At 43.8% G+C, this 26,897-nt stretch overlaps 1 protein-coding gene across 1 annotated transcript in view; it reads right to left on the reverse strand.

Moving 5' to 3' along the window:
• Window positions 1–22,419: 22,419 nt before the first annotated feature.
• Window positions 22,420–26,897, reverse strand: part of espn (espin) — a 200,799-nt gene continuing 196,321 nt past the window's right edge. The window contains exon 14 of the mRNA XM_063032821.1: window positions 22,420–24,370. Coding sequence (XP_062888891.1) covers window positions 24,220–24,370 — 151 coding nt within the window. The 3' untranslated portion in view covers window positions 22,420–24,219. The remainder of the gene's footprint in view (window positions 24,371–26,897) is intronic.

Below are 26,897 nucleotides of genomic sequence, written 5' to 3' on the forward strand. Positions count from 1 at the left end.
CAGGAGAGGAAAACCAGAGGTCCATGAGCCAGTACTCATCTGGAGGATCAGAGGTGGAGAGGGTCATTAACTGAGTTCCTGGGTGTCACTATCTCAGAGGACCTGTCCTGGACCCATCATATCAATGTAATTGCAAAGAAAGCATGACAGCGCCTTTGCTTCCTCAGGAGTCTGCAGAGATTCGGCATGTCATTCAATTCCTTGGAAAACTTCTAGAGGTGTGTGGTGAAAAGTGGGTTGACTGGCTGCATTATGGCCTGGTATGGGAATAACAATGTTTTTGAGCAGAAAATCCTACAAAAGGTAGTGGATTCAGCCCAGAATATCACAGGTAAAAAACCCTCCCAACCATTGAGCACATCATATGAAACATTCCCCTATCCATCATCAAAGATCCTCACCACCCAGGCCGCAGTGTTTTCTCGCGCTGCCATCAGGTAGAAGGTACAAGTGTCTCGGACTCACACCACCAGGTTCAAGAACAGTTACTACCCCTCAACCATCAGGCCCTTGAACAAAAGGTGATAACTACACTCATTCTATTTCTGGTGTTCCCACAACCAGTAGTCTCACCATAAGGACTATTTATCTTATAATTATTTCATACCCGTTATTTATTACTGTTTATTTATATTTGTATTTGCATTTGCATAGTTTGTTGTCCATTAATCCTGTATACAGTTTCTGTTCTATAGATTTGCCAAGTATGCCCATAGGAAAAAGAATCTCAGGGTTGTATGTGTGACATGTATATACACTGATAATAATTTTACTTTTAACTTTGAACTCTGGAAGGCGACAGTAATATGTTTGTACAAGTAACCACACGTTACAACAGTGTACAGAAAAGCATCTCTGAACGCACAACACGTTGAACCTTGAAATGGGTGGGCGACAAGAGCAGAAGGCCACGGACACACACTCAGTGACCACTTTATTAGGTAAGGGAAGTACCTAGTAAAGTGGCCACTGAGTCTATTTTCCTGTTGGTGGTTCACGTTGGGATGCGGTAGCCTGTGCCATAATGCAATGTTTCATTTTCCCTCATGTGCATATCTAGTAATTTTTGACCAATAAACCTGATGGAGAAGGCAGTGGTAAGAACATTGATCAGCGCAAACCTTTTCTGCCAGATTCTTTCCCTTAGGAAAAAAATCAGTACAATGCCAATGTGGTTATAATGACTTCATTGTAATTACAGCAAACACCAATGCCCTTGAACAGAAAATTCTAGAAAAAGTAGTGGATATGGCCTAGTCCATCATGTAAAGCCTTCCACATCATTGAACATATCTATATGGAGTATTGTTGCAGGAAAGCAGCATCCACCACCAGGGACTCCCACCACCTAGGTCATGCTCTTTTCTCATTGCTGCCATCAGGAAGAAGGCACAGGAGCCTCAGGACTCACACCACCAGGTTCAAGAACATTTAGTACCTCTCAACTATCAGGCTCTTGAATCAGAGTGGATAACTTCACTCAACTTCAGTTACCCCATCACTGAAATGTTACCACAATCCATGGGCTCACTTTCAAGGACGCTTCGTCTCATGTTCTCAATATTTATTGCTTATTAATATAATAATTATTTCTTCCTTTTTGTATTTGCACAGTTTGTTGTCTTTTGCACACAGATTGAACACCCAAGTTGGTGCAGTCTTTCATTGATTCTATTATGTCCTGAAGAAGAGTGTCCTTCTATCAGTCCTGAAGAAGGGTCTTGGCCTGAGACGTCGACTGTTTACTCTTTTCCATAGATGCTGCCTGACCCGCTGAGTTCCTCCAGCATTTTGTGTGGGCTGCTTTTGATATCCAGCATCTGCAGATTTTCTACTCTCGCTGTTATTCTATTATGGTTTTATTGAGTATGCCTGCAAGAAGATGAATCTCTGGGTTGTATATGGTGACATATGTATGTACTTTGATCATAAAATTACTTTGAAATTTGACATCCACATGCGTTAGTTACAACTGACAGCATCACGTTACATTGAGGTACTTTTTTGAATGTGATGAAGGTTTCTGCATCATGCCACCTATTCATTTTGTGAACAGGCATTTTGTGTGTTTTAATCCAGTTCATCCAATATTTCTTCATACACATTGTTTTTCAATTATACCAATATCCTCAGATCTCCATTGTATCCCCTGCAATAAAATCACATTGTTCCTGATGTGGAAACCACTGGTCAAACTGTGGCCTTACTGCTGTTGTATATGGTTCAAACATTACTTCTCAGCTTTTCATAAATACAAAAGACTGTGCAGATGCTGGAAATTTCAAGTAACACACAAAACACTCAGCAAGTCAGGTAGCATCTATGGAAATGAATGAACAGTCTACATTTTGGACCGAGATCCTTCATCAGGACTGGAAAGGATGGGATAGGATGCCAGAACAAGAAGGTTGTGGAGAGGGGAAGAAGTACAAGCTGGCAGGAGATAGGTGAAACTAGGTGGGTCTGGGCTCCTTATTAACCTCCCTTATCAACCTTACTGGTGGATGTCTACTCTACAGTCCCTTTTATCCTCCACATCCCTAAGTATTCTCCCTCCCATTTCTTCCTTTGCCTCATTCAATTTCCCAAATGAAATAATCTTGCATTTCGCTCAATTAAGTTTGATTTTTCATTTTTTAATCTAACTAAACCATTCAATAACTTAGATCCATAGAGTAATACATCTTGGAAACAAGCCCTTCGCTCCAATTCCTTCATTCTGACCAAGGTGCCAAACTAATCCCGTTTACCTGTGTTTGCTCCATAGCCCACTAAATTCCTCTCATCCATGTAGTTATCCAAATATCTTTTAAATGTTATTGTTGTATCTGCCTCAATCACTTTTTCTGGTAGCTCATTCCAGATACGTCCCACCCTCAGCATGATGAAGTTGTCCCTCAGGTTCCTTTATAAATTTTCCACCCCTCACCTTAAACCTATCTCCCCTAGTTTTTACTTCCTTATTCCTGGGGGAAAAGACTGAGTGCATTCACCCTATCTCAAGCTTTTATACAGCACTCTAAGGTCACCCCTCAATCTCCTCTGTTAAAGGAATAAACTCCAACCTTTTCTTGTAACTTGGTCCTTCGAGTCCAGGCAGCATCGTCATAAATCATATCTGCCCCTTTCCAGTTTATTCTTTCCTAAAAGATGATAACAAAAACTGTATACAACATTCCAAGTGAGATCTTAACATTTTGTACAGCTGCAATAGGATATCCCAACTCCTATATTCAGTGCCCTGACTGATAAAGGCCAGCATGCCAAATGCCTTCTTGACCAACTTGTCTACCTGTGAAGCCTCTTTCAGCCAACAATGTACTTGTACTGCTACTTATACTGCAACTTGCCAGGGCTTGACCATCCACTGGTCAAGTCCTACTCTGATCTAACTTTCCAATGTTATTTGCCAATTTTTTACCTCGTTAAACAAGATCCTGCTAAAATCTTTGATAATCTTCTTCCCTATATATGGTGCCACCTATTTCAGTATCATCTGAAAACTGTAGAACTGTAAAACTGCATCTGTAACTATGCTTTGTACATTCACATCCAAATTGTTTATATAAAGGCATCCATTAGTCTTGCGAGACCATCGATCTGCGCTCTCCAGGGCGCAGGCCTGGGCAAGGTTGTATGGAAGACCGGCAGTTGCCCATGCTGCAAGTCTCCCCTCTCCATGTTGTCCAAGGGAAGGGCAAGGGCCAATACAGCTTGGCACCAGTGTCGTCGCACAGCACTGTGTGGTTAAGTGCCTTGCTCAAGGATACAACACACTGCCTTGGCTGGGGCTTGAACTCACAACCTTCAGATCGCTAGTCCAATGCCTTAACCACTTGGCTACGTGCCCACAATTGTTTATATAAGCAATGAACAATAAAGGTCTTCAGCACCAGAACCTCTCCATTTTAAAATGAGAATGTTTGCATGTTGCAGTAATCATTCTTGCCTGCATTATCTCCCTTTACTCAATGTAATCTTATACACTCTGTTCTGAGATATGTGCAGTTGTTGCTGGTGCCACACCGCCAGGCTCAGGAACAGTTATTACCCTTCAACCATCAGACTCCTGAACCTGTGTGGGACCAGCAACAACTGATTGAATGGCAGAGCAGACTCTATGAGCCGAATGGCCTACTTCTCCTATATCTTATGGTCTTATGGATAACTTCACTTACCTCAGCTCTGAACTGATTTCACAACCTATCAACTCACTGTCAAGGACTCTACAACTCATGTTCTCAGTATTTATTTAATTATTTTTTTCAGTATTTGCACAATTTGTCTTCTTTTTGCACATTGGTTGTCCGTCTTTGTGTGTAGTCTCTCTTTGATTCTATTGTTTTTGTTTGTACCTATAAACCATATAGCAATTACAGCATGGAAACAGGCCATCTCGGCCCTTCTAGTCTAGTCTACTGTGACTACCTGCAAGAACATGAATCTCAGAGTAGTATACGTTGAAATATATGTAAATATGCAAATACATGTACATATATGTAAATAAATTTACTTTGAAGTGTGGAAGTACTGTGCATTTCTCTTGTTTTCTTCTGCCCTTGGGCATTGATCTATAAACATTACTTCTAAGTATCAAGGACTGCTGAGTGTTGAAGGTTAACAGTCATATGACCAATAACGTAATTACCTTAACAGAGCTTTCCATTGCTTCTGACTAAATACCATATGTAAATTGATTGTGGTTTACTACTGAGGTTTACCACTTATAATTTTGGGCTATGTGGTTTTAATTTCATATTCTGTGTTCTCGTTTCAATAAAATAATTAAGCTCTTTATTTTCCTTCTGATTCAGGAAAAGGGAGACAACGTTGATGAGAAATCAATTCAGCTCATGCAAAGTTTAAATAATCAACTGGAATAGATGACCACTTTGGACTCTGTTTTGATAAAGACCTTTCTCTGTGGGCAGCTCCTCGGTGGATCTGCAGACGCTCATATTGAAGATGGAAAACAATAAGGACTCTTCACAATGAAGTGGCTGCCTGATGTGGAGAGGGACCTGATGCTGATTGGAAAAACAATTTAATACCTCTTTCCATCAAATAATAGTACATCAAAAAATCAGCAGCTAAAAGACTAAAAAGTAGACATGAAAGGAGAAAAGTGATTTTCAGTAATAATTTCTAAATATTGTTGGATCTGAACGTTTAATTCTTAGAAAATACTGTTTAATTGTTTGTACTTATCTGCTTGTATCTATGTAGTTCTTATATGTATATAACAGTTTAATATGCCTCTAACTGCTATAGAAAGTATAATTCTGGAAAGCTCTGGAAACTTCTGCATAATTTAGATAAGTGTTTTCTCATTGGTTAACTTGGTACTGCACTATTTCTAATTAGTTAATTCTTATCTATAAATCTGAACGGAATCTTCCTTATCTCTGTGGTATAAAATAGCTAAGCACAAAGCAGCACCGTCCTTAATCTTAGCTTTCTTTTCATTAGTAGACCCCTATCACTGTCTGTTCGACTTTCGTCTGTTCTATCAACCCTTAATAAAACGATTGTGAAGCAACAAGCTTTTTGCCTCTTTCCTGACTTGTAAAAGAACCTTGGATCAAAAACATCAGAATCCAGCAATATTTATAAAAAGGAGGATGTCAAAGGGTAGCCGTGGAATCTCTACAGAATGAGATAGAACACTGCAGCTGAGACAGGCCCTTCAGTCCATCTAGTCCATGCCATACTATTATTCTGCCTAGTCCCATCAACCTGCACGTGAACCATAGCTCTCTGTACCCCTTGCATTCATGTACCCATCCGAATTTCTCTTAAATGTTGAAATCGAACTCGTATCCAGCACTTCCGCTGGCAGCTCATTCCACACTCTCACCACTCTCTGAGTGAAGATCCTCCTCATGTTCCCCTTAAACATTTCACCTTTTACCCTTAATCCATGACCTCTACTTCTAGTCTCATCCAAATTCAGTGAAAAAAGCCTGCTTGCATTTACTCTCTGTGCACCTTATACTTTTGATTTCAGAAAACAAAGAAACAATAGATATGTCAAATCAATTTTTTTCCCATATTCAATGTGGACAATTCTGCAAATATTCCAGAGATTAAAGATGGGCCAATCTCAAATAACATTAATTTCAAATAGCACTGCTGTACAAAGAACTCTACACATTCAGAGCTAAGTAACTACCTCCCAGTAGCTCTGATGCCAATCATCATGAAGTGCTTTGAATGGCTGGTAATGGCCATCAGAAACTCCATTCCTACCACACTAGACTCACCAATATGCTTACCGACAGAACCACTCTACGACAGCTGCCATAGCATCTGTCATACACCTAGCCCCAACACACCTAGAAAGCAAGGACACATGTCAGAATGCTGATTCTGGGTTTCAGTTTGGCATTCAATGCTATTGTCCCACAGACCTTGATGAACAAACTCCTACTTCTCAATTCACTCGCTTGGGCACATTGGAGTGAAAGAGATGATTAGTCGATTCTCCCAATGATGGTGAAATCCAAAGTTCAGGGCACAAGCTTGACCAATGTTTGAGGGATGTATGACATGCCAGGAAAAAAATCCTGGAGCAGTGGAAAAACTACCACAATTAAATGCTTCTGCCCCACCTGGTCCATTTTTCCACTTACAAGTAGACTCTATTACTTCATCAAAGTGTCAGGTAATACTGGCAATAGTGGGCAAGTATTCAAGATGGCCCAAAGCTACTCCAGCAAGGAAAGTTACTGCCACACACACAGCAAAAACTCTGAAGAAGAACTACATTTCCAAATGGGGATTGTCATGTCACATTGACTCTGACCAAGTGTTACGTACCCCGTAACTGGGTTGCCAAACCAGCAGAAATGGATCACTCAGTTGGAGTCTGGATTACTAGAACTAAGAAAGTTTTATTAAAGAAACAAGCAACACAGTACTCTAATCAAAAGGATAATGAATGCAACAGTTCAGCAATGATAAACATACATGTACACAGAATTAAGATAACAGGATCAATCAAGCTCTATCATTGTCTAGGGGTAAATGACCAGTTTCAAAGTGACGCAAAGTTCAGTTCAATTTAGTTCAGTTCAGTTCGCAGTAATCGCTGCTGTGGCAATGGACAGTGGGGGGAAGGAGAGAGAGAGCAAAACGAATGAATATTCAACACAGCTTCCACACAGACCTTCGCAGTCAGCTTTCGGGCGAGTCCTTTGTGATGTCATCTGAGGTCGCCGACTGTGACCCCTCCGTTTCCAGATGCGATCGTTTCCCTGTGGTGAACCTGGCACCCAGGCAAGGGTGGACACACACCAGGTTCCCGCCGATCGTGCCTTTCCACCCTGTGCGTTTATGGCCCAGTACTTCCCACCGACTTGTGAGAGACGCACCGCTTCCAGGGTCTTGTTACCTCGGGTGTCGTGTGTGTCTTGCCTTAGCGAACCTGTTCCTTTTTATCCCCCTGCTGGGGTATCGCCTGTCCATCACTTCAAACAGTTCAGTGTTCAAAGGAGGAGCCGCTCCAGACAGCTCTCCTTCCTTCATTAACATCTCCAAATGCTGCTCCATTGTTTTCCTTATCTCTCTCTCTCCTGAAGACAGGTGGCAGACCAACTGCTGATTCCACTGGTGCCAGCACAGGACAGCTACATCTTAATCTATGTGTATTCTTGTCACACTTCCCCCCTTTAAGGATTTTTACCAGGGGGTAAAAATTACAAACATGAATATATTATTTGGTACAGACAAATATACATCTTTATCAGCTATTTGGCTAATACAGCGAGTTTGAAGTTGTCAACACCTTGACAGACAGTCAGCAATCACATTTTCCGTCCCTTTTATATGTGTTATTAATAATCCCTTAGACCAGGCTCCAATTTAGCAAACTTCATAGTGGCCAGAAACACTGATGAATTGCGATCAATGTAACCTCTCATTGGGTGTCGTCCCGGACCACAATAACAAGGGTCGTCCCATTCCGACTTAGTTTTCTCTCGCAAGGGCTTAGTAGGAGGGGGAGGGGTAGTGACCGCAGAGTTATTGCAAAACTTCCTACTGTACCCCACCATCTCCAAGAGCCTTCTGAGGGCCCTCTTGTCTGTCGGGGTTGGGAGGTCAGCGATAGCCCGCACTTTAGCTTGCATCACTGCCAGCTGCCCCTGTGTCACCACAATTCCCAGATAAGTGACCTTCGTGTGGCCGAACTCATTTTTTTCAAGGTTCACTATCAAGCTGGCTTCAGACAGCCGTATTAAATTGCCAATACACACCTCTGTGTTCGTCAGCCCTTTAGTCACTGAATTACTCATTCTGTATGGATGTTGCTCACTAGGCTGATCTAGTAAAACAGATACCAGCCAACGTCTCAGTTCTTTGCATCGCCTCGGGACAATCAAACACATGGGTGCGAGTCGTTTAATTACTTCTCCTAAAGAGTGGCTTTGTTCGGGGATTAAGGGAGAGACCTTATCAGCAGAGCTGGCCAAAACAATAGCCTTCTCCCATCTGGTCGATACCATACTCATCTTTTCAAAATGGTTTTTTTCTCTTATCGGGGGGACCCTAGCTTCATTGATTTCCGCGCTAACACCGACTAGGTTTGTTAGCATATCAAAAGCCTGTGACCGTCTCAGTTCGCGTCTGCCATAATCAATAACATCCTTCCTCCGGTGCAGCCGGTAAACCTCTTTCATGATTCCACTAACTGTTCCCTCCAGCACCACAAAATGTCCACCGGGGGGGTACCTTGTGGGCCAGGTTAAAAATCTCATCCCCATAACTCTTTTGCACCACCCCCCATTCCTCAACTGCGGGTACGGTACTTGGTTTCCCTTTCTTCCTTAGCACTTCCTCCTCCAACAAAACCATCAGCCCCTCGTCCCGCTCCTGTGCCTGCACAAATTCTTTCCTGGCTAATGCCACATCTGTCCCAGCTCCCTCACTACCTCTTGTCTCACTACACTCCTTCTTTTCACTTTCTACCCTCTTCTCGTACAAGGCTGGCAGAAACGTCTCAGCTAAATTTACTACCGCAGTCCCGTGAGGAACCTGTGAGTCCATGGGTGGGGCCTCAATGCTGGCAGGCTGACCTGTCAATCTTTCTGCTTCAAACACGATTCCCCCGGCGAGGTCATTACCAAGCAAAAATTCCACGCCTTTCATCGGTAATTCGGACCTCACCCCGATCGTGACTAGTCCAGAGACCAGGTGGCTTTGTAAGTGTACCTGGTTCAAAGGGACTGTCTCTGTCCCTTCTCCAATACCTTTGACCTTGACCTTCCCAGTCTGGGTCTCTGAGCTAAACTCTAATACACTCTTCAGTATTAGTGACTGACACGCTCCCGTGTCTCTCCAGATCCGCACTGGAACTGGTTTTATCCCCTCCTTCACTGACACCAATCCGGCCAAGATAAACTTCTCGCGCCCTTCCAAACTTTGGCAGACCTGTCCTACCCTAGCGGTTCGTTTACCAGTTCGATACAGCCAGTCAAAATCGCCGTTTTTCCTTTTCCCGTTTCCTTCTTTGGGGCAAAGCACCTGGACGCAAAGTGTCCGACTTTCCCGCAATTATAACAGACGACCCCAGGAGACTTCCTACCAGACTGCTCCCGGTCTACCTTATCCTTCTCGTTAGTCCCCGGCTTACTTTCTGACTTTTCCGGCGGACTCTCCCCGCCATCCTGACTACCCTTCTGGTAGCCTTTACTCGGGGCAAACTTCATTTTATGCGTCAACGCATACTCATCCGCTAACTTAGCAGTTGCGGCTAACGTGGCTGCCTCTTTCTCATCTAGGTAGGGTCTCATACCCTCCGGGACACAACCTTTAAACTGCTCAATCAGGATCAGCTGTAGCAGTCTGTCATAATCCCCCTCTACCCCCTTCGAGGCGCACCAACGCTCACAATATGTCTGCATCTCACGGGCAAACTCTAAATACGTGCGGTCCCACTGCTTCCTCGCATTCTGGAACCTCTGCCGGTATGCCTCCGGGACCAACTCATAAATCCTGAGGATGGCCTCTTTCACCACCTCGTACCTCTGGGCATCTTCCGCAGACAAAGCTGAGTAAGCTTCTTAGGCTTTCCCTTTCAGTACACTCTGAAGCAAAACAGCCCACTTATCCCTCGGCCAGTCCTGACTTATAGCCACTTTTTCGAAATGGAGAAAGTACCGATCCACGTCGGTATCGTCAAATGGGGGAACCAGCCTAAACTGGGTCGCCCGGAACCCTCCACCTTGGTTCGGCACGGGCCCCTGCTCTGCCCTTATCTTTAACTTCTCCAGCTCGAATTCCCTTTCCCTCTGTTTCTCCTCTCGCTCCAGCTGTCTCTCTCTCTCTCTCTCCTGCCTTTCTAACTCTCTCTCTTTCTCCCGCTTTTCTAACTCTTTCTCTTTCTCCCGCCTTTCTAACTGCTTCTCTTCGTGTTCTAACTGCCGTACCCGGAACTCGTGCTCGAGTCTCAGTTTTTCAAGCTGCACCTGTACTGCGTCTCCAGCAGGTTTTTCAATAGACACCACCTCCAGCTCGCCTTGGGGAAACACACCTTTAGGTACATAGTGCTCTACGATAGGTCTGTGTATCTCCTCTCTCCTCATTGTCGACTTCCCCTTAGCAAGATTCAACCGTTTGGCCACAGCTACCAATTCTGATTTCCTGGCATCCTCTCATGCCTCCAAGGTCGGTGCCTTTATAATTTCCTCAGCCTCCATTTCTGCTGTTTGTCTTTTCTTTCTTTCAGGAATTTTGACCCAATCAATTTACTCTTTTCCAAATTTAGCGTTCAAAATCGCGGACGAGAACCCCACTTATGTTACGTACCCCGTAACTGGGTTGCCAAACCAGCAGAAATGGGTCACTCAGTTGGAGTCTGGGTTACTAGAACTAAGAAAGTTTTATTAAAGAAACAAGCAACACAGTACTCTAATCAAAAGGATAATGAATGCAACAGTTCAGCAATGATAAACATACATGTACACAGAATTAAGATAACAGGATCAATCAAGCTCTATCGTTGTCTAGGGGTAAATGACCAGTTTCAAAGTGACGCAAAGTTCAGTTCAATTTAGTTCAGTTCAGTTCGCAGTAATTGCTGTCGTGGCGATGGACAGTGGGGGGAAGGAGAGAGAGAGCAAAATGAATGAATATTCAAGGCTTCCACACAGACCTTTGCAGTCAACTTTCGGGCGAGTCCTTTGTGATGTCATCTGAGGTCACCCCACCGTGACCTCTCTGTTTCCAGATACGATCGTTTCCCTGCAGTGAACCTGGCACCCAGGCAAGGGTGGACACACACCAGGTTCCCGCCGATCGTGCCTTTCCACCCTGTGCGTTTATGGCCCGGTACTTCCCACCGACTTGTGAGAGACGCACCGCTTCCAGGGTCTTTTTACCTCGGGTGTCGTGTGTGTCCTGCCTTAGCAAACCTGTCCCTTTTTATCCCCCTGCTGGGGTATCGCCTGTCCATCACTTCAAACAGTTCAGTGTTCAAAGGGGGAGCCGCTCTTGACAGCTCTCCTTCCTTCATTAACATCTCCAAATGCTGCTCCATTGTTTTCCTTATCTCTCTCTCTCCTGAAGACAGGTGGCAGACCAACTGCTGATCCCACTGGTGCCAGCCCAGGACAGCTACATCTTAATCTATGGGTATTCTTGTCACACCAAGGAACACATTTCACTAGGAGTGTCGGTCAGGAATCATGTCAATTGATGAACATTGTCCACATCACCCAGAGTCATCAGGACAAGTCAAAGTTGTGAAGTCAGAGAGACAGACGCCCAAGATTAATGGCAAGGCTTCACTGTGCTGCTATGGATTTCCAGCATCTGCAGATTTTCTCTTGTTTGCGCCCAAGATTAACGTTGTTAAGGCTGATTTTGCACAACAGCTCATGGTCCCGGACATATTCTCCACAATCAAGATCGCTCACTGACACCTCTACTTTTTGAGGAGGCTGAAGACAGCTGGACTATGCACATCAATATTTGTGTCCTACAGATGCGCAGCCAAGAGCATCCTAACAAGCGAGTGGCAAGATGCTCCCAAGGCCAGCTGCTCCACACCGGGCTGCCAGCCTTATCATGTTGCCCTGCCTTAGTTCCCAGGCTGTAATGCACCGCAGATTCCACAGTGTTCTCCCCCACCTCCAACAACGCTGATAATCGGTGACTCCATTATCAGGAACATCAGCTAAGTGTGACTGTTTATTTTCCTGTTGCTCAAGTCTCTGACGTAATGTATGAGTTCCCTTGCCTGCTAACTGAATACCCCCTGTACAAAGGATCCTTGTCCACGCTGGCAAAAAGGACATTGTTCAGCAACAATCTGAGCTTCCCAAACATGACTGAAGTGGTTTCTATGAATTTCTAAAAATCAGTGTTAAGGACCTTTTTATCTCTGGACTAATCCCCGTGCTGAGTTGTGGCTCTGGGTGTTTTACCGGGCTCCTCAGTCGGTATGATTGGCTTCAGACGCAATGTAGAGCACTGAACTTTGGCTTCAGTTAACTATTTTAATCTATTTTGGGAAGGCGCCACATTTTCCAAACCTGATGGTCTTCAAATTTTAAAGTAAATTTATTATCAAAGTACACACATGTTACCATATACAACTCTGAGATTCATTTTCTTGTGGGCATACTCAATAAATTCATCATAGAGTAATAACCACAATAGAATCACCAACTTGCGCATCAACCAGCGTGCAAAAGATAACACACTGTGCAAATATAAAAAAAAAGAAATAATAACTCTGACGGTGGTGTCTGAAAAGAGGATGCTGTCTAAGTTGCATGCCATCTTCGACGATGTCTCCCATCCACTACATAATGTATGGGGTGGGCACAGGAGTACATTCAGCCAGAGACTCATTCCACCAAGATGCAACACAGAGCGTCATAGGAAGTCATTCCTGCCTGTGGCCATCAAACTTTACAACTCCTCCCTTGGAGGGTCAGACACCCTGAACCAATAGGCTGGTCCTGGACTTATTTCACAATTTACTGACATAATTTACATATTACTATTTAACTATTTATTATTTATGGTGCAATTGTAACGAAAACCAATTTCCCCCGGGATCAATAAAGTATAACTATGACTATGACTATGACTATAAATAAGCAATAACTATCGAGAACATGAGATAAAGAGTCTTTGAAAGTTGGTTGTGGGAACATTTCAATGATGGGGCAAGTGAAGTTGAGTGAAGTTATCCCCTTTGGTTCAGGAGCCTGGTGGTTGAGGGGTAATATCTGTTCCTGAACCTGGTGGTGTGAGTCCTGAGGCTCCTTTTTCCTGATGGCAGCAGAGAGAGAAGAGCATGGCCTGGGTGGCGGGTGTTCCTGATGATCAATGCTGCTTTCCTGTGACAACGCTCCATGTAGATGTGCTCATTGGTGGGGAGAGCTTTACCTGTGATGGGCTGGGCCATATCCACTATTTTTTGTAGGATTTTTCCTTCAAAGGCATTAGTGTTTCCATATAAGTCTGTGATACAACCAGTCGATATACTCTCCACCACACATCTATAAAAGTTCGTCAAAGTTTTAGTTGTCATGCCAAATCTTCTCAGCACTGATGCCAACAGAATCTCAGTTCTAACTCCTCTAGATCTAAGTGTTGCCTTTGACACAATTAACCGCAACATTCTCCTAGATCTGGGATGGCTTTTTTGGTAATGCTCTTAATTGGTTTTGCTCATATATCTTAGAGTTTTTTTTCTGTATTGGAGACAAATTTTCTTTTGGTGTTGCTAAGGGAAGCTGTCTTGGTCCCTTGCTCTTCTCCTTTTACATGCTCCCCTTAGAAGACATCATAAGACAGCATGAACCTGATTTCCACAGTCATGCAGATGACCCACAGTTGTATATCCCAGTCGAGCCTGATGATGATAACTCCCTCTCTTCTCCGACTTCTAGTACGGCTGCAATAAACAAACGGATGAGCAATAATTTTCTAAAACTAAATAAAGATAAAACTGGAATACCTTTGGTTGATCCCAAAACTAAAAGAGATAAACTTCTTCATAAACTTGGGAATTTGGTTCTCCTTGGAAATTCAGAAATTCAGAAGCAACAAGCCGGGGTGTTATCTTTGATTCAGATTTGAATTTTAATTCCCACATGAAGAAAGTGACCAGAGCAGCATTTCTTCACTTAGGAAAATTGCAAAAATATGTTTGATAATATACACCAAATAATCTGCAGATGCTGGGGTTGTCTGTGATAACTGTGATATCTGTGATAACATCTGTGATGTTTGATAATATAGTGTTTAAAAAACAGAGCACTGAGCTTTTGGGATTCTGCTTGCTATGCAAACGTTGGACCACTTTGAACCGCATCGTATAAATCATAAACACAAAAGATTCTGCTGATGCTGATCTTGAGGAACACACACAAAATGCTGGAGAAACGCAGCAGGTCGGGCAGCATCAATGGAGAGGAATAAACAGATGGCATTTGGGGCGGAGTCCTGATCAAGGATCTTGACGTGAAACATTGACTATTTCAGATGACCTGTCCTTGACGCAGCCACAATGAAGAAGGCACACCAGTGTCGTTGCTTTCTGAGAGAGCAAAGAAAGATCAAAATATTGAGGTAGTGTCCTTATACAAGTTCAGGATATCATTGAATACTGACAAACTTCTGCAGAAGTATTGTTGAAAGTATCCTGACTGGTTGCATCATGGTCTGGTATGGCTGGAATGTGAAAAGCTGGAGAGAGTAGTGTACTCAGTCTGATACATCACAGGTACAGCACATCATACCCACCATCCGTTGTATCTATATGAGCTGCTGGTTGTAGAGGAAAATAGCTACTATCAAACATCTTCACCATCTGGGCCACACCAAATTCTCACAGCTAACATTGGGCAGGAGGAACAGAAGCCAGAAGTCCGACATCACCAGGTTCAGGGAACAGCGGCTTCCCATCAATGAGGTTCTTGGACCAACCTGCACAACCCTAAACGCTACACAGCACAACAACACTATGACTACGTGATTACATTGCACTAATGTAGACTTTGTTTTATTTCAATTGTGTTCTCCCTTGTAAAAATTATTTAGAGTTTGTGGATAATTTAGATTTTTCTTGTGAATGCTGTTTATCTGATGCTTTTGTTAACCTTTAGGGAATCCTGCATGAGGACTCCTAGTTCCTTTGCACCTCCCATTTCTGAACTTTCTCCCCATTTAGAAAATAGTCTACACCCTTATTCCTTCTGTGGCTGCTCTTAAAGCCACCTGCATTTTCCAACGAGATATCGATGAGAAGATTTAGGACCTTTGGCCATTGGGCCCTTTGGGTAGGTCACAGATGAGCCACAGCTCTGTTCTATCCACTTCCTTGGTTCCATAAGCTTCAACACCCTTGCTTAATTATTCTTCTCAAAGCAGTATCCCTTGTCTTGATTTTCATCTGAAAGGGTTAACAAGGTGAACAACACTTTTAACTGCTAATTCAGAGCTGCAGTTATGAGCATTGAGATGTAGAAAATATTTTTGAATCAATGCCACTTCTGTCCAGGAGGGGGAGCAAGAGTCCATGCAAAAGATCCCGAACCATTGATTGATACATTTAGGGAGATTAACATCTGAACATACTTTGGTTAGAACCTTAATCCCAATACGTACGTTTTCTGCCTTCACTTAAACCTTTGATGTTGCTGTTTCTTCTCTGAGAAGGTGGTGAGAGTGTGAGACGAGTTGCCAGAGCCAGTGGTGAATACAGGTTCGATTAAAACATTTAAGAGAAACATGGATAGGTACATGAAAGGGAGGGTTATGAAGGCCTATGGTTTGGGTGCAGGTAGATAAGAATCGGCAGAATATGTCTTGCACAGATTAGATGGACCAAAGGGCCTGTTTCTGTGCTGTAGTGTTCTACAACTCTATAATGTCTTGGACACAAAAATTCCATAAGGGATTCAGGGGCGTATTTAACAGCTCAAAATGGAAACCAAGCTTTGTAAGGTATATTTAATGAAGAAACTTTTGAGGAGAAGGTGTAGAGATGGGCCTCTTTAGGGAGGGAATTCCAGAAATTCCCAGGCATAGCCATCGATGGAAATAGGAAATATGCAGAGGCTCAAATTTAATAAGTTCCTGCTGCTGCCTGTAAGAAGTTTGTGGGTTTTCTCCGAGTACTCCAGCTTCCTCCCATAGTCCGAAGACATACTGGTATCTGCACTGTATCTCCATTAAATAAATAAATAACCAAACAAACAAATAAATCAATATCTGTTACTTTTTCCTCGTTGCTTAACTTGAGAAGGAAGGAATTGTTTATACCACAGGATAAATCTTCAGTGCTCAGTCTTTGGGCTAGAATGGAGATTCCATGAGAAAACGCTCAACTGAAATAACAATGGCATCAAACTGGAGCATTTTATTTACTTTTTATTTAGAGATATAGAGCGGAATAGCTCCTTCTGGCCTGTTGAGCCGCCTCAGCAATCCCTGACAATCTCAATTAACCCTTAGCTAATCATGGGATAATTTACAATGACCAATCAACCTACCCAGTATGGCTTTGGACTGTGGGAGGAAACTGGAGCATGCGGGATAACCCACACATTCCACGGAGAGGACGCACAGAGACTCCTAGCAGAGGACGCCAAAATTGGACAATTTTGTCACTACCAACCTCTTTTAGCTTGCATGTGTTGGAGATCCTGTTTGGGTGAGACGATTCCTTCTCTGCTGGGAGACACTGCAGAGCAGAGCGAAGCTGCTGTTAATGCTGCTCTCTCAGTCTCCAGTGATCAAGAGCCTGGGTAGATCCATGCAGATAAATGTCGGATTTCCTCCACATCACAAAGACATGCAAGGAAAGGGGAGTAGATTTAAGGCGAGAGGTGGGAGATGCAAAAGTGACCTGATGGGCAACTTCTTCACATATGGGTCTATATGGAGTGAACTGCTGAGGAAAGTGGTTGCGGCAAGTACAATAACAACATTCATAAGACATTTGGATAAGTACTTGGATCAGGGGGGTTTAGAGGAATGTGGGTCTAGCGTGGGCAGATGGGATTAGCTTGGTGGTCACCATGGGTGAGATGGACAGAAGGGCCTGTTTCCCTGCTATATTACTCTATGATTCTCCGACATGCTGATAGATTAATTAGACAGTTAATGTTACCCCTTAGTGTAGGTAGTATAATGAACATGAGGGACGTTGAAGGGCAAAGAGAAGGAGCAAATTGAAGAGCTGCAGGGGAAAAGAGGAGGGGAATGGTTATGCCCTTTTCTCATCAGGGAGGAGGTACAGGAGCCTGAGGGGACACACTCAACACTTTAGGAATATCTTCTTCCCCTCCGCCAACAGATTTAGAATTTTTTTTCAGAATTTAGAATTTATTTAAACCTTACATCCTTCCCACAGCGTGAGGGGGTGAAAATCTTCGTGTTATGACTCTGTTGCAATGTACTGACATGTGAATTTAGAAGTCTAATGGCTTGTAGAAAGAAGCTGTCCAGTAGTCTGTTGGTCCTGTCTTTAATGCTGTACCGTTTGCCAGATGAAGCATATGAAACAGTTTACGGTTGGGGGTGACTGGTGTCCCCAATGATCTTCCAGACCTTCTTTCTGCACCTGCTGCTGTAAGTGTCCTCGATGGAGGGAGATTCACATCCACAGATGTGCTGGGTTGCCCAGACCACTCTCCGCTGTGCCCGGTGGTCAAGGTTGGTGCAGTTCCCGTACCAGGCGGTGATACAGCCAATCAGGATGCTCTCAATGGTGCCCCTGTAGAAGGTCCTGAGGATTTGGGGGCTCATGCCGAACTTCTTCAGTGGCCTGGGGTGGAAGAAATGCTATCGTGCTTTTTTGCCACAAAGCTGATGTACACAGTCGAATCCACTGTTTTGCTCTTTTTGCGCAACTTGTTTTGATATTTCCTATTGTAATCTACAGTAATTTTTAATGTATTGCACATTAAATGCTGCCATACAACAACAGATTTTGCTATGGCTAAAGAAATTCCTCCTCATCTTTGTTCTAAAGGAACACCCTTCTATTCTGAGGTGAGAGTGTGGAACGAGTGTAGAAGTAGTGGATGAGGGTTTGATTTCCACATTTAAGAGAAGTTTGGATAGATACATGGATGATAGGGGCATGGATGGCTGTGGTTCAGGTGCAGGCAACTGGGACTAGGCAGAAGAAGACTTCAGCACAGACTAAATGGGTTGAGGGGCCTTTATCTGTGGTGTGGTGCTCTATATCAGTGATTCTGATTCTCTGCTGGGAGCTAGAATTGACTACCCGGGCTGAATGGCATGCTGTGTCTGGACATTCAAATGCACTTTTACTGAATTGACCAAAGTGCATGGAGGGCAATAGTAAAGTCTGTTTGATGTTATTGTCCCTGCTGACTGAAGCCTCCTAGCGTACAGGAATAGGCTGTATTTTCCGTAGCCTTGTCATGAACGTTTTTGTAAGAAGGCAGTGTGGTGCGGTGGGGGAGAGGACTGGCAGGTGGAGGACTGTTATCTTATGGATGTAGAATGTAAAGTCCATTCACTCAAACATTACGGTAAATTTTTAAATTTTTAATTTTTATTGAGATACCGTGCAGGATAGGCCTTCAGGCCTTTCGAGCCTCGCCACCCAGCAGCCCTCAATTTAATCCTAGCCTAATGACGGGACAATTTATAATGGCCAATTAACCTACTAACTGGTACGTCTTTGGACTGTGGGATGAAACCGGAGCACCCGGGAGAAACCCACGTGGTCACGGGGAGAACGTACAAACTGCTCGCAGGAAATGAACCCGGGGCGGCTGCACTGTAAAGTGTTACGCTAGCCGCCACGCTACCATACCGTCCAAGTGAGCCAATCTTGCACGCAAGCAATGATTCTAATCTAGAGGTCAACAGCAGATCCCACTTCAGTGATGCAAGGCTCAGTTTTTTCAGTTGTTTTCTCTTTCATGTTGCACCTCACCTCTAACGGATCTCCCCTGGGAATGGTACTTACCTTCAGAACCAATGCAAAACTGTTCAACCCAAGGCCAATCCAGCCTTGGCACTTCCGCTGCAGTACGCAAAGATTGCTTGTGGTTATGCACAGTTTGAGACTGAGCTGCAGATTATTATCACTCCAAATACCAGGAAGGTCAATGTCATCTTAGACAATAATACCATCAGATATAGGAGCAAGATGAGGCCATTCAGCCCATCGAGTCAGTTCAGCCATTCCATCATGGCTGATTTTTTTTATCCCTCTCAGCATTCTCCTGCCTTCTCCCCATAATCTTTGACACCGTTACTAATCAAGAACCTACCAAACTCTGCTTTGAGTATACTCAATGACTTGGCCTCCCCACCCATCTGTGGCAATAAATTCCACAGATTCAACCACTTTTGGCTAAAGAAATTGCTCTTCAGCTCTGGTCTAAATGGACGTCCTTCTATTCTGAAGCAGTCCCCACTGGTACTGGATTCCCCCACTATAGGAAAAATCCTCTTCAGATCCACTCTAAGATTTCAATATTCAACAGGTTTCGGGTTTCAGTGAGATCCTCCATCCCACCACGCCCCCCCCATTCTTCTAAACTCCAGCGAGCACAGGCCCAGAAAAATCAAACATCAAAAATCAAACGCTCATACATCAACATTCATTCTTGTGGACCCCCTCTGCAGCATCTCCAATATCATCACATCCTTTCTTAGATAAGGGGCCCAAAGCTGTTCTCAATACTCTGAAGTCTGACCAATATTCCAGGTCTGGCAAATGCTTTATAGAGCCTCAGCACTAGGTCCTTGTTTTTATATTCTAATCCTCTCAAAATAAATGCTAACATTGCATTTGCCTTCCTTACACTGACTGAACCTGCAAATTAACCTTTGGGGAATCCTGCACGAGGACTAGCTAGTCCCTTTGCATCTCTGATTTTTGACTTCTTTCCCTATTTAGAAAATAATCCTTCTATTAAATTTGAGAAGACCTGGAGGCTATTTATTCAACACTTCCATATGATGCAAGTTGACCTTTTCCAAACCTATTCTATTTCTTTTAAATATATGCAGAGAGGAGCGGAGTCAATGACACTAATGGTTCTTTTTGACGTTATACAACAGCTCATGTCTTTTCGTTTCCTTAGTTTCATTGGTTAGCATTGTTTAGATTCGTTTTTTTGGGTCTTTTTTCTTTTTCCTTTTTTGTGTTATTTCTGTTTTTTTTGTATATTATATTTGTATTTTGTATGATTTTGGGAGGTTTAATACCTGAGTGCCAACTGAGTTTATATTTATATATGTTAATTATTAACAATGTAATCCCAATAGCTTTGTATTAATACTATGTTATGTTTATCATTTTGATATTAATAAAAAGATTGAAAAAGAAAAATATTATGATTTAATTTAATTTACACAAATATGGGGTAATGGAACTACAAGTGTGATTCACATATATTGTATTTGATATTTGATATATATCCTCCTGTACTCTGTATTCTTTTTTGTAAGAAATCAATAAAAATATTGAAAAAAATAATCCACATCTTTATTCCTTCTAGCAAGTGCCTGACCGTGCATTCCTTAAGCTATATTCCATCTGCCACTTCTTTGCCCATTCTCCCAATCTGTCTTTCTGCAGACTGTACCTGACCACAAAGCCATCAATTCTGTCATCCAGATCATTGACATATAATGTGAACTTCCTCTGCAACATTCATCCCTTGCCAACACCAGGGATGAATGTTGTATCAAATCTCAATCAGCTAGAGAGACACATCTTTTATGGAGTGAAATGGACAGTCAACGTTCTGGATTGAGACCCATAGAGGCTGCCTGACCCATTGAGTTCCTCCTGCTGAGTTGCTGTGGCGGGATGTTTCCTATAGTGGGGGGAGTCTCGGACCAGAAAACCATTTAGAACAGAGGGGAGGAGGAATTTGTTTAGCAAAAAGCTGATGAATCTGCAGAATTCATTGCCAGAGACGGCTGTGGAGGCCAAGTCATTGGGTATATTTATAGTGGAGATTGACAGATTCTTGATTCGGAAGGACATCGAAGGTTACAAGGAGAAGACTGGGGAATGGGGTTGAGAGGGATAATAAATCAGGTGTGATGGAATGGCGGAGCAGATTTGTTGCGCTGAAAAGCCTAATTCTGCTCCTATTGCTTATGGTCCTTTTGCATGTTTTTACAAATTTCCAGCATCTGCAATGTTTTGGGTCTACTTCTTTCAAAAGCTTTTTAGAGGTACTCCTTTGAAAGCTACAGGAACACCATAGCTAATTTTCACACCAGACCAAATCATAGAAGCAAAAGCCATTCTTTGGTCACCAAAACTTACCGCCTGTCAGAGAATCACAAAAACAATTGAACCCAGTTCCGTGGACCTCAGCAGAGATGTGACCCAACACATCACTGATCGCCTGGAAACCAAAAGCCTATTTTCCCCTTGTTCTAAACACAAGAAATTCTTCTGATGCTGGAAATCTTGAGGAACACACATAAAATGCTGGAGGAACTCAGCGTGGAGGGGAATAAAGGTTGGGTGGAAGGGAAGGTGTACAAGCTGGCAGGTGATAGGTGAAACCAGGTGAGGGGGAAGGTAGGTGCTTGAGGGGGGACTGAAGTACAAAGTTGGGAGGTGATAGGTGGAAGAGCTGAAGAAGAAGGAATTTGAAAGGAGAGAACAGTGGACCATGGGAGAAAGGGAAGGAAAAGGGAGTTAATAGGCAGGTGAAGACAAGAAAAGGGGTAAAAGCAGAGCCAGAATGGGTAAAGGAAAAAGAGATGGGGGGAGAACTTACCAGAAGTTGGAGAAATTGATGTTCACGCTATCAGGTCAGAGGCTACCCAGTCAGAATATAACTTCACAAACATGAGAAAATGAGAAAATCTGCAGATGCTGGAAATCCAAAGCAACACACACAAAATGCTAGAGGAACTTAGCAGGCCAGGCAGTATCTATGGAAGAGAGTAAACGGTCGACATTTCGGGCCAAGACCCTTCATCGGGACTATGAAGCGAATATCAGGAATGTGAGGTGTTGCTCCTCCCACCTGAATGTGGCCTCATCGTGGCGGTAGAGGAGGTCATGGACTGACAAGTTGGAATGGGAATGGGAAGTCAAATTGAAAAGGGTGGCCACATGGAATTCCCAGCTTTTGTGGTGGACAGAGCGAAGATGCTTGATGAAGAGGGTCTCACAGATGTAGAGAAGGCTATACCTGGAGCATCAGATACAGTAGACAGACTTGCAGGCGAAGTGTAGAAGGATTGTTTGTGGCCTTGAGTGGTGGGATGGAGGTGCTAGTCTTGTCCCCCTTTTCCTTGTCTCAGAGATGTTTGCATTATAGACAATGTTCCCCTTTTCTCAGTAATAAAACCCCTTCGCTGTCTCGCAACCCCCAACAAAATGCTGCAGAAAAACAACAACTCGAATATTGTTTCTTTTTTTTTATTAGTCACGATGTTCCAGGAAGTAGAGAGATAGCGACTGAGAAACTAGGGTGTTAAATCTGTGGAAAACAGGCTAATGGCAGTGACATTTGTGTCATTCCTTAAGTCATATGGCATCCAAGAAAGTTTATAATCATAATTATGAACAGTGTGGCATGTAACATTGCATGCATTTACAGAGGGCTTGCAGAGGTAGTTCCCTTGTGCACACACTAAAATCTGATGAAGAGCTGCTCATCGGAAATAAGGTGGCCTCCACTAGATTATATACAAAATTGATAGCAACCAGAGTCCGGACAGGAATTCATACAATCGTGTTTGTGTAACAGTCTAATCGGCGTGTAACAGAGTGCTCAGTGAGAGTTTCCCCTGCTCGCAGTGGAAGTAGGGTCAGGCAATGTGACTGATGTAACTGGGGTGGGCAGTGGGATGTCACATTCCGCCACAGGGTGATTGGTCGGTTCTCCTCATTTCCCGGCATCACCAGTTTCGAGGCACGGGTTGGCCGGCTGCTGATATGTCGATTGGCTGACGTTCTTTGGTACCTACGTTTACACGTGCATCTGCTGCCAGTCCTTTGGTGCAGCCCGAGGCTGTCAGGCTGAGATAAAAGACTGTGGAAGGCACCACAACCGAACCTCACCTGATTCTGCCCCAGGAGTTGGAAACCCCATCTGTTAATTTTCCTCCGTTGTCTCTGAGTTGTGAGGCAATCCGGTACAGACCTAGCTGGGATTGGCCCACTTGAGAGGGATGATGAGGGTTTCGTCAGAGGACACAAGGCACAAACCTTCCCGGTCCTATTTCCCGAAATTTACTAAAAACTTTTAAATATATATCTCATATTTTTTATTGTAATTTTTATGTATTCCACTGTACTGCTGCCACAAAATAACAAATTTCATGACGTATATCAATTAGACAGGAGATCCTGCAAATGCTGGAAATCCAGAGTAAAACACACAAAAGGCTGGAGGAACTCAGCAGGTCAGGCAGCACCTATGGAAAGGAATAAACAGCTGACGTTTCGGGCCGAGACACTTCATCGTGACTTCTGAGTCATGAGTCCTGATGAAGGATTTCAGCCCAAAACATTGATTGTTGATTCCTCTCCATAGAAGCCGCCTGGCCTGCTGAGCTCCTCCAGCGTTTTGTGTGTGTTCCTCACGACGTGCTGTACATCAGTGATACTAAACCTGATTGTGATTGTGAATCTGAATCTGGTCTCCTTACCCCAGTTCTGCCCTGGGCAATGCACTCCCACCCGCAAGGCAACTCAACTCCTGCCTTGGCAAACCTTCAGACCTCTGCTCTACAATGAGCTCAACATCAATCACTCAACATGTGCCAACGCCCCAAACATGTGAGTTTAATTAACAGTCCCAATAACTTTAAAGCTGCATTGTTATTTTACAAAAGGAAAATGGATAGATTTTATACCTAGAACACGTGATATCATAACTGGGTTTTATTTTTGGGTAGCAAATCTACAAATCACAATTACCATGATAGCAGAGAGCTTTTTCCATTGAAATCAAGCAATCGCCTAGTGAATACTTTGGAGAAAGTTGGGGATAAGAGGGTTAGAGTGAGAGATGTGCAGGTGTAGATGGAAGCTTGAAATATTTCCTTAGTGTTGGTTTGTGTATTACACAGGAGATACCAACCAAAGAAGGAGCTATTGACTAACATTGGGCTGTGCTGTGGAGGCCTGGCATGTTCAGCAGTGAACTGACCCTCGGGGATCTCTCTACTACTGAACACCGTGCTCTACACTACAGCAGAAACGATCAAAGATCTGAAGCGAGAGTCTCAGTCGTGCTTCGCTAAATCCCCTTTCTTCAGGATGAGCTGCAGCTGCCAAGGTGCCAGTTTTGACTCGTCGTAACCGAGAGTGCGGATTTTCTCGGTCTGCTCCTTTCGCTTCTCCTCCTCCATCTTCTTCTGCTGCTCCTCCTCTTTCCTAAGATCACAGAGCGATCTGTGTTACTTTATGACCCCAACAACCCCACCTCCCAGAGAGCGAGACACGTGAGAGATACACGCATGCGCACACACAACAATTCATATATAAGATTGATGCATGCATGCATACAATTACAGTGTTAAAAGGCAGTAGGTACAATTACAATGTACAACATTTAAAAGCCAAGCAACACACATCAAAGTTGCTGGTGAACACAGCAGGCCAGGCAGCTAGACAGTTGATTGGCCTGCTCTACTGTAAAGATGAAGCCACACTCAGGTTGGAGGAACAGCACCTTATATTCCGTCTAGGTAGCCTCCAACCTGATGGCATGAACATTGACTTCTCTAACTTGCGCTAATGCCCCACCTCCCCCTCATACCCCATCTGTTATTTATTTATATACACACATTCTTTCTCTCTCTTCTTTTTCTCCCTCTGTCCCTCTCACTAAACCCTCTGGGTTTCCCCCCCTCCCCCTATTCCTTCTCCCTGGGCCTCCTGTCCCATGGTCCTCTCATATCCCTTTTGCCAATCACCTGTCCAGCTCTTGGCTCCATCCCTCCTCCTCCTGTCTTCTCCTATCATTTCGGATCTCCCCCCTCCCCCTCTCACTTTCAAATCTCTTACTAACTCTTCCTTCAGTTAGTCCTGACGAAGGGTCTCCGCCCGAAACGTCGACTGTACCTCTTCCTAGAGATGCTGCCTGGCCTGCTGCGTTCACCAGCAACTTTGATGTGCGTTGCTTGAATTTCCAGCATCTGCAGAATTCCTCGTGTTTACATTTAAAAGCCACTTGGACAAGTACTTAGATAAGAAAGGTGACAAGGGATAATGCAGGCAAATGGACTAGTGTAGGGATCACAGTCAACAGAGACAATGTGGACTGAAAGGGCCCATTTCTATGCTGTATGTTTTTCTATGATTCTTTTCTTCTTGTTTCCACTTCAGGGAGGAGGTACAGGAGCTTTAGGTCCCACACCACCAGGTTCAGGAACAGTTAACACCTACAACTATCAGGCTCCTTTCCAGAGTGGATAACTTCACCCACCCCAACGCTGAACTAACTCTACAACCTATAGTCTCACTTTCAAGGACTCTACAACTCACGTTTATTTATCTAGCGATACGGTGCGGAGAAGCCCCGTCCGGCCCTTCGAGCCAGCAACCCCGATTAACCCTAACCTAATCATGGGGACAATTTACAATGCCCAATTAACGTACTCTGTACGTCTTTGGACTGTGGGAGGAAACCGGAGCGCCCGGGAAAAACCCATGCACTCCGTGGCAAGGGCATTCAGAGCCTCCGTACAGAACAGCGCTGAAATTGAACTCTGAACTCCAGAGCTGTAATAGCGTCATGCTAACCACTACGCTACCGTTCTCAGTAACATTTATTTACTTTTTAAATTATTTACATGATTTATCCTCTTTTGCACACATTGGTTGTTCGTCAAACTTTGTAATTTATAGTTTTCATAAATTGCATTTTATTTCTTCATTTGCCTGTCAATGCCTACAAGAAAATGAATCTCAGGGTAGTATATGGTGACATCGAAGTACTTCGATAATAAACTTAATTTGAACATTGGGTTGAAAGGGAAATGGATCAGCCATGATCAAGTGGCAGAGCAGACTTCATGGGCCAAATGGCCTAATACTGCTCCTCTATCTTATGGTCTTATAATCGCATTGTATTTATAATGGTATAGAATGATGCCGGCTCTCAGATTCATCCCACTCATCCCCTTTCCCCAATCAATAACCTATAACCTGTTTTCTCTCTCTACTGTGGAGAGCATTCACCATCACCATCTGGTATGCAGGGGCCACTGTCCTAGGATCAGAAAAGCCAGCTCCATCATGGGCAAGAGACTCCTCAGGATCAAAAGGTGATCCGTAAGGGTCACCACATCAGGAACGTCCTGCAGCTCTTGGGCTGTATTCCCTGGAGTTCAGGAGAATGGGAGGGATCTCATAGAAACATTCCGAATGTTAAAATCCCTGAACAGGTTAGATATGGCAGTTATTTCCCATGTTGGGCATGTGGCCAAGTGGTTAAGACGTTCGTCTAGTGATCTGAAGGTCGCTCGTTCGAGCCTCAGCTGTGGCAGCGTGTTTGTGTCCTTGAGAAAGGCACTTAACCACACATTGCTCTACTGTCTGTGCGAGGAGTGACGCCCCACACAGACTTCCAATCTGCACCTTGTAAGGCATGAAAATACCCGACGCAGGCCTCTCATGGTCAGAGTCGATGTTCCCTCCCTCCCCTTCCCATGTAGGGGAGTCTAGGACAAGAGGGCACGACTTCAGGATTGAAGGACATCCATTTAGAACTGAGATGTGGAGAAATTACTTTAGTCAGAGGGTGGTAGATCTGTGGAATTTGTTGCCATGAGCGGCTGTGGAGGCCAAGACATTGGGTGCATTTAAGGCAGAGATAGATAGGTTCTTGATTAGCCAGGGCATCGAAGGGTATGGGGAGAAGGCAGGGGAGTGGGGATGACTGGAAGAATTGGATCAG

Source organism: Mobula hypostoma, chromosome 25 (assembly GCF_963921235.1).
Source record: "Mobula hypostoma chromosome 25, sMobHyp1.1, whole genome shotgun sequence".
In the NCBI taxonomy this organism is placed as follows: Eukaryota; Metazoa; Chordata; class Chondrichthyes; order Myliobatiformes; family Myliobatidae; genus Mobula; species Mobula hypostoma.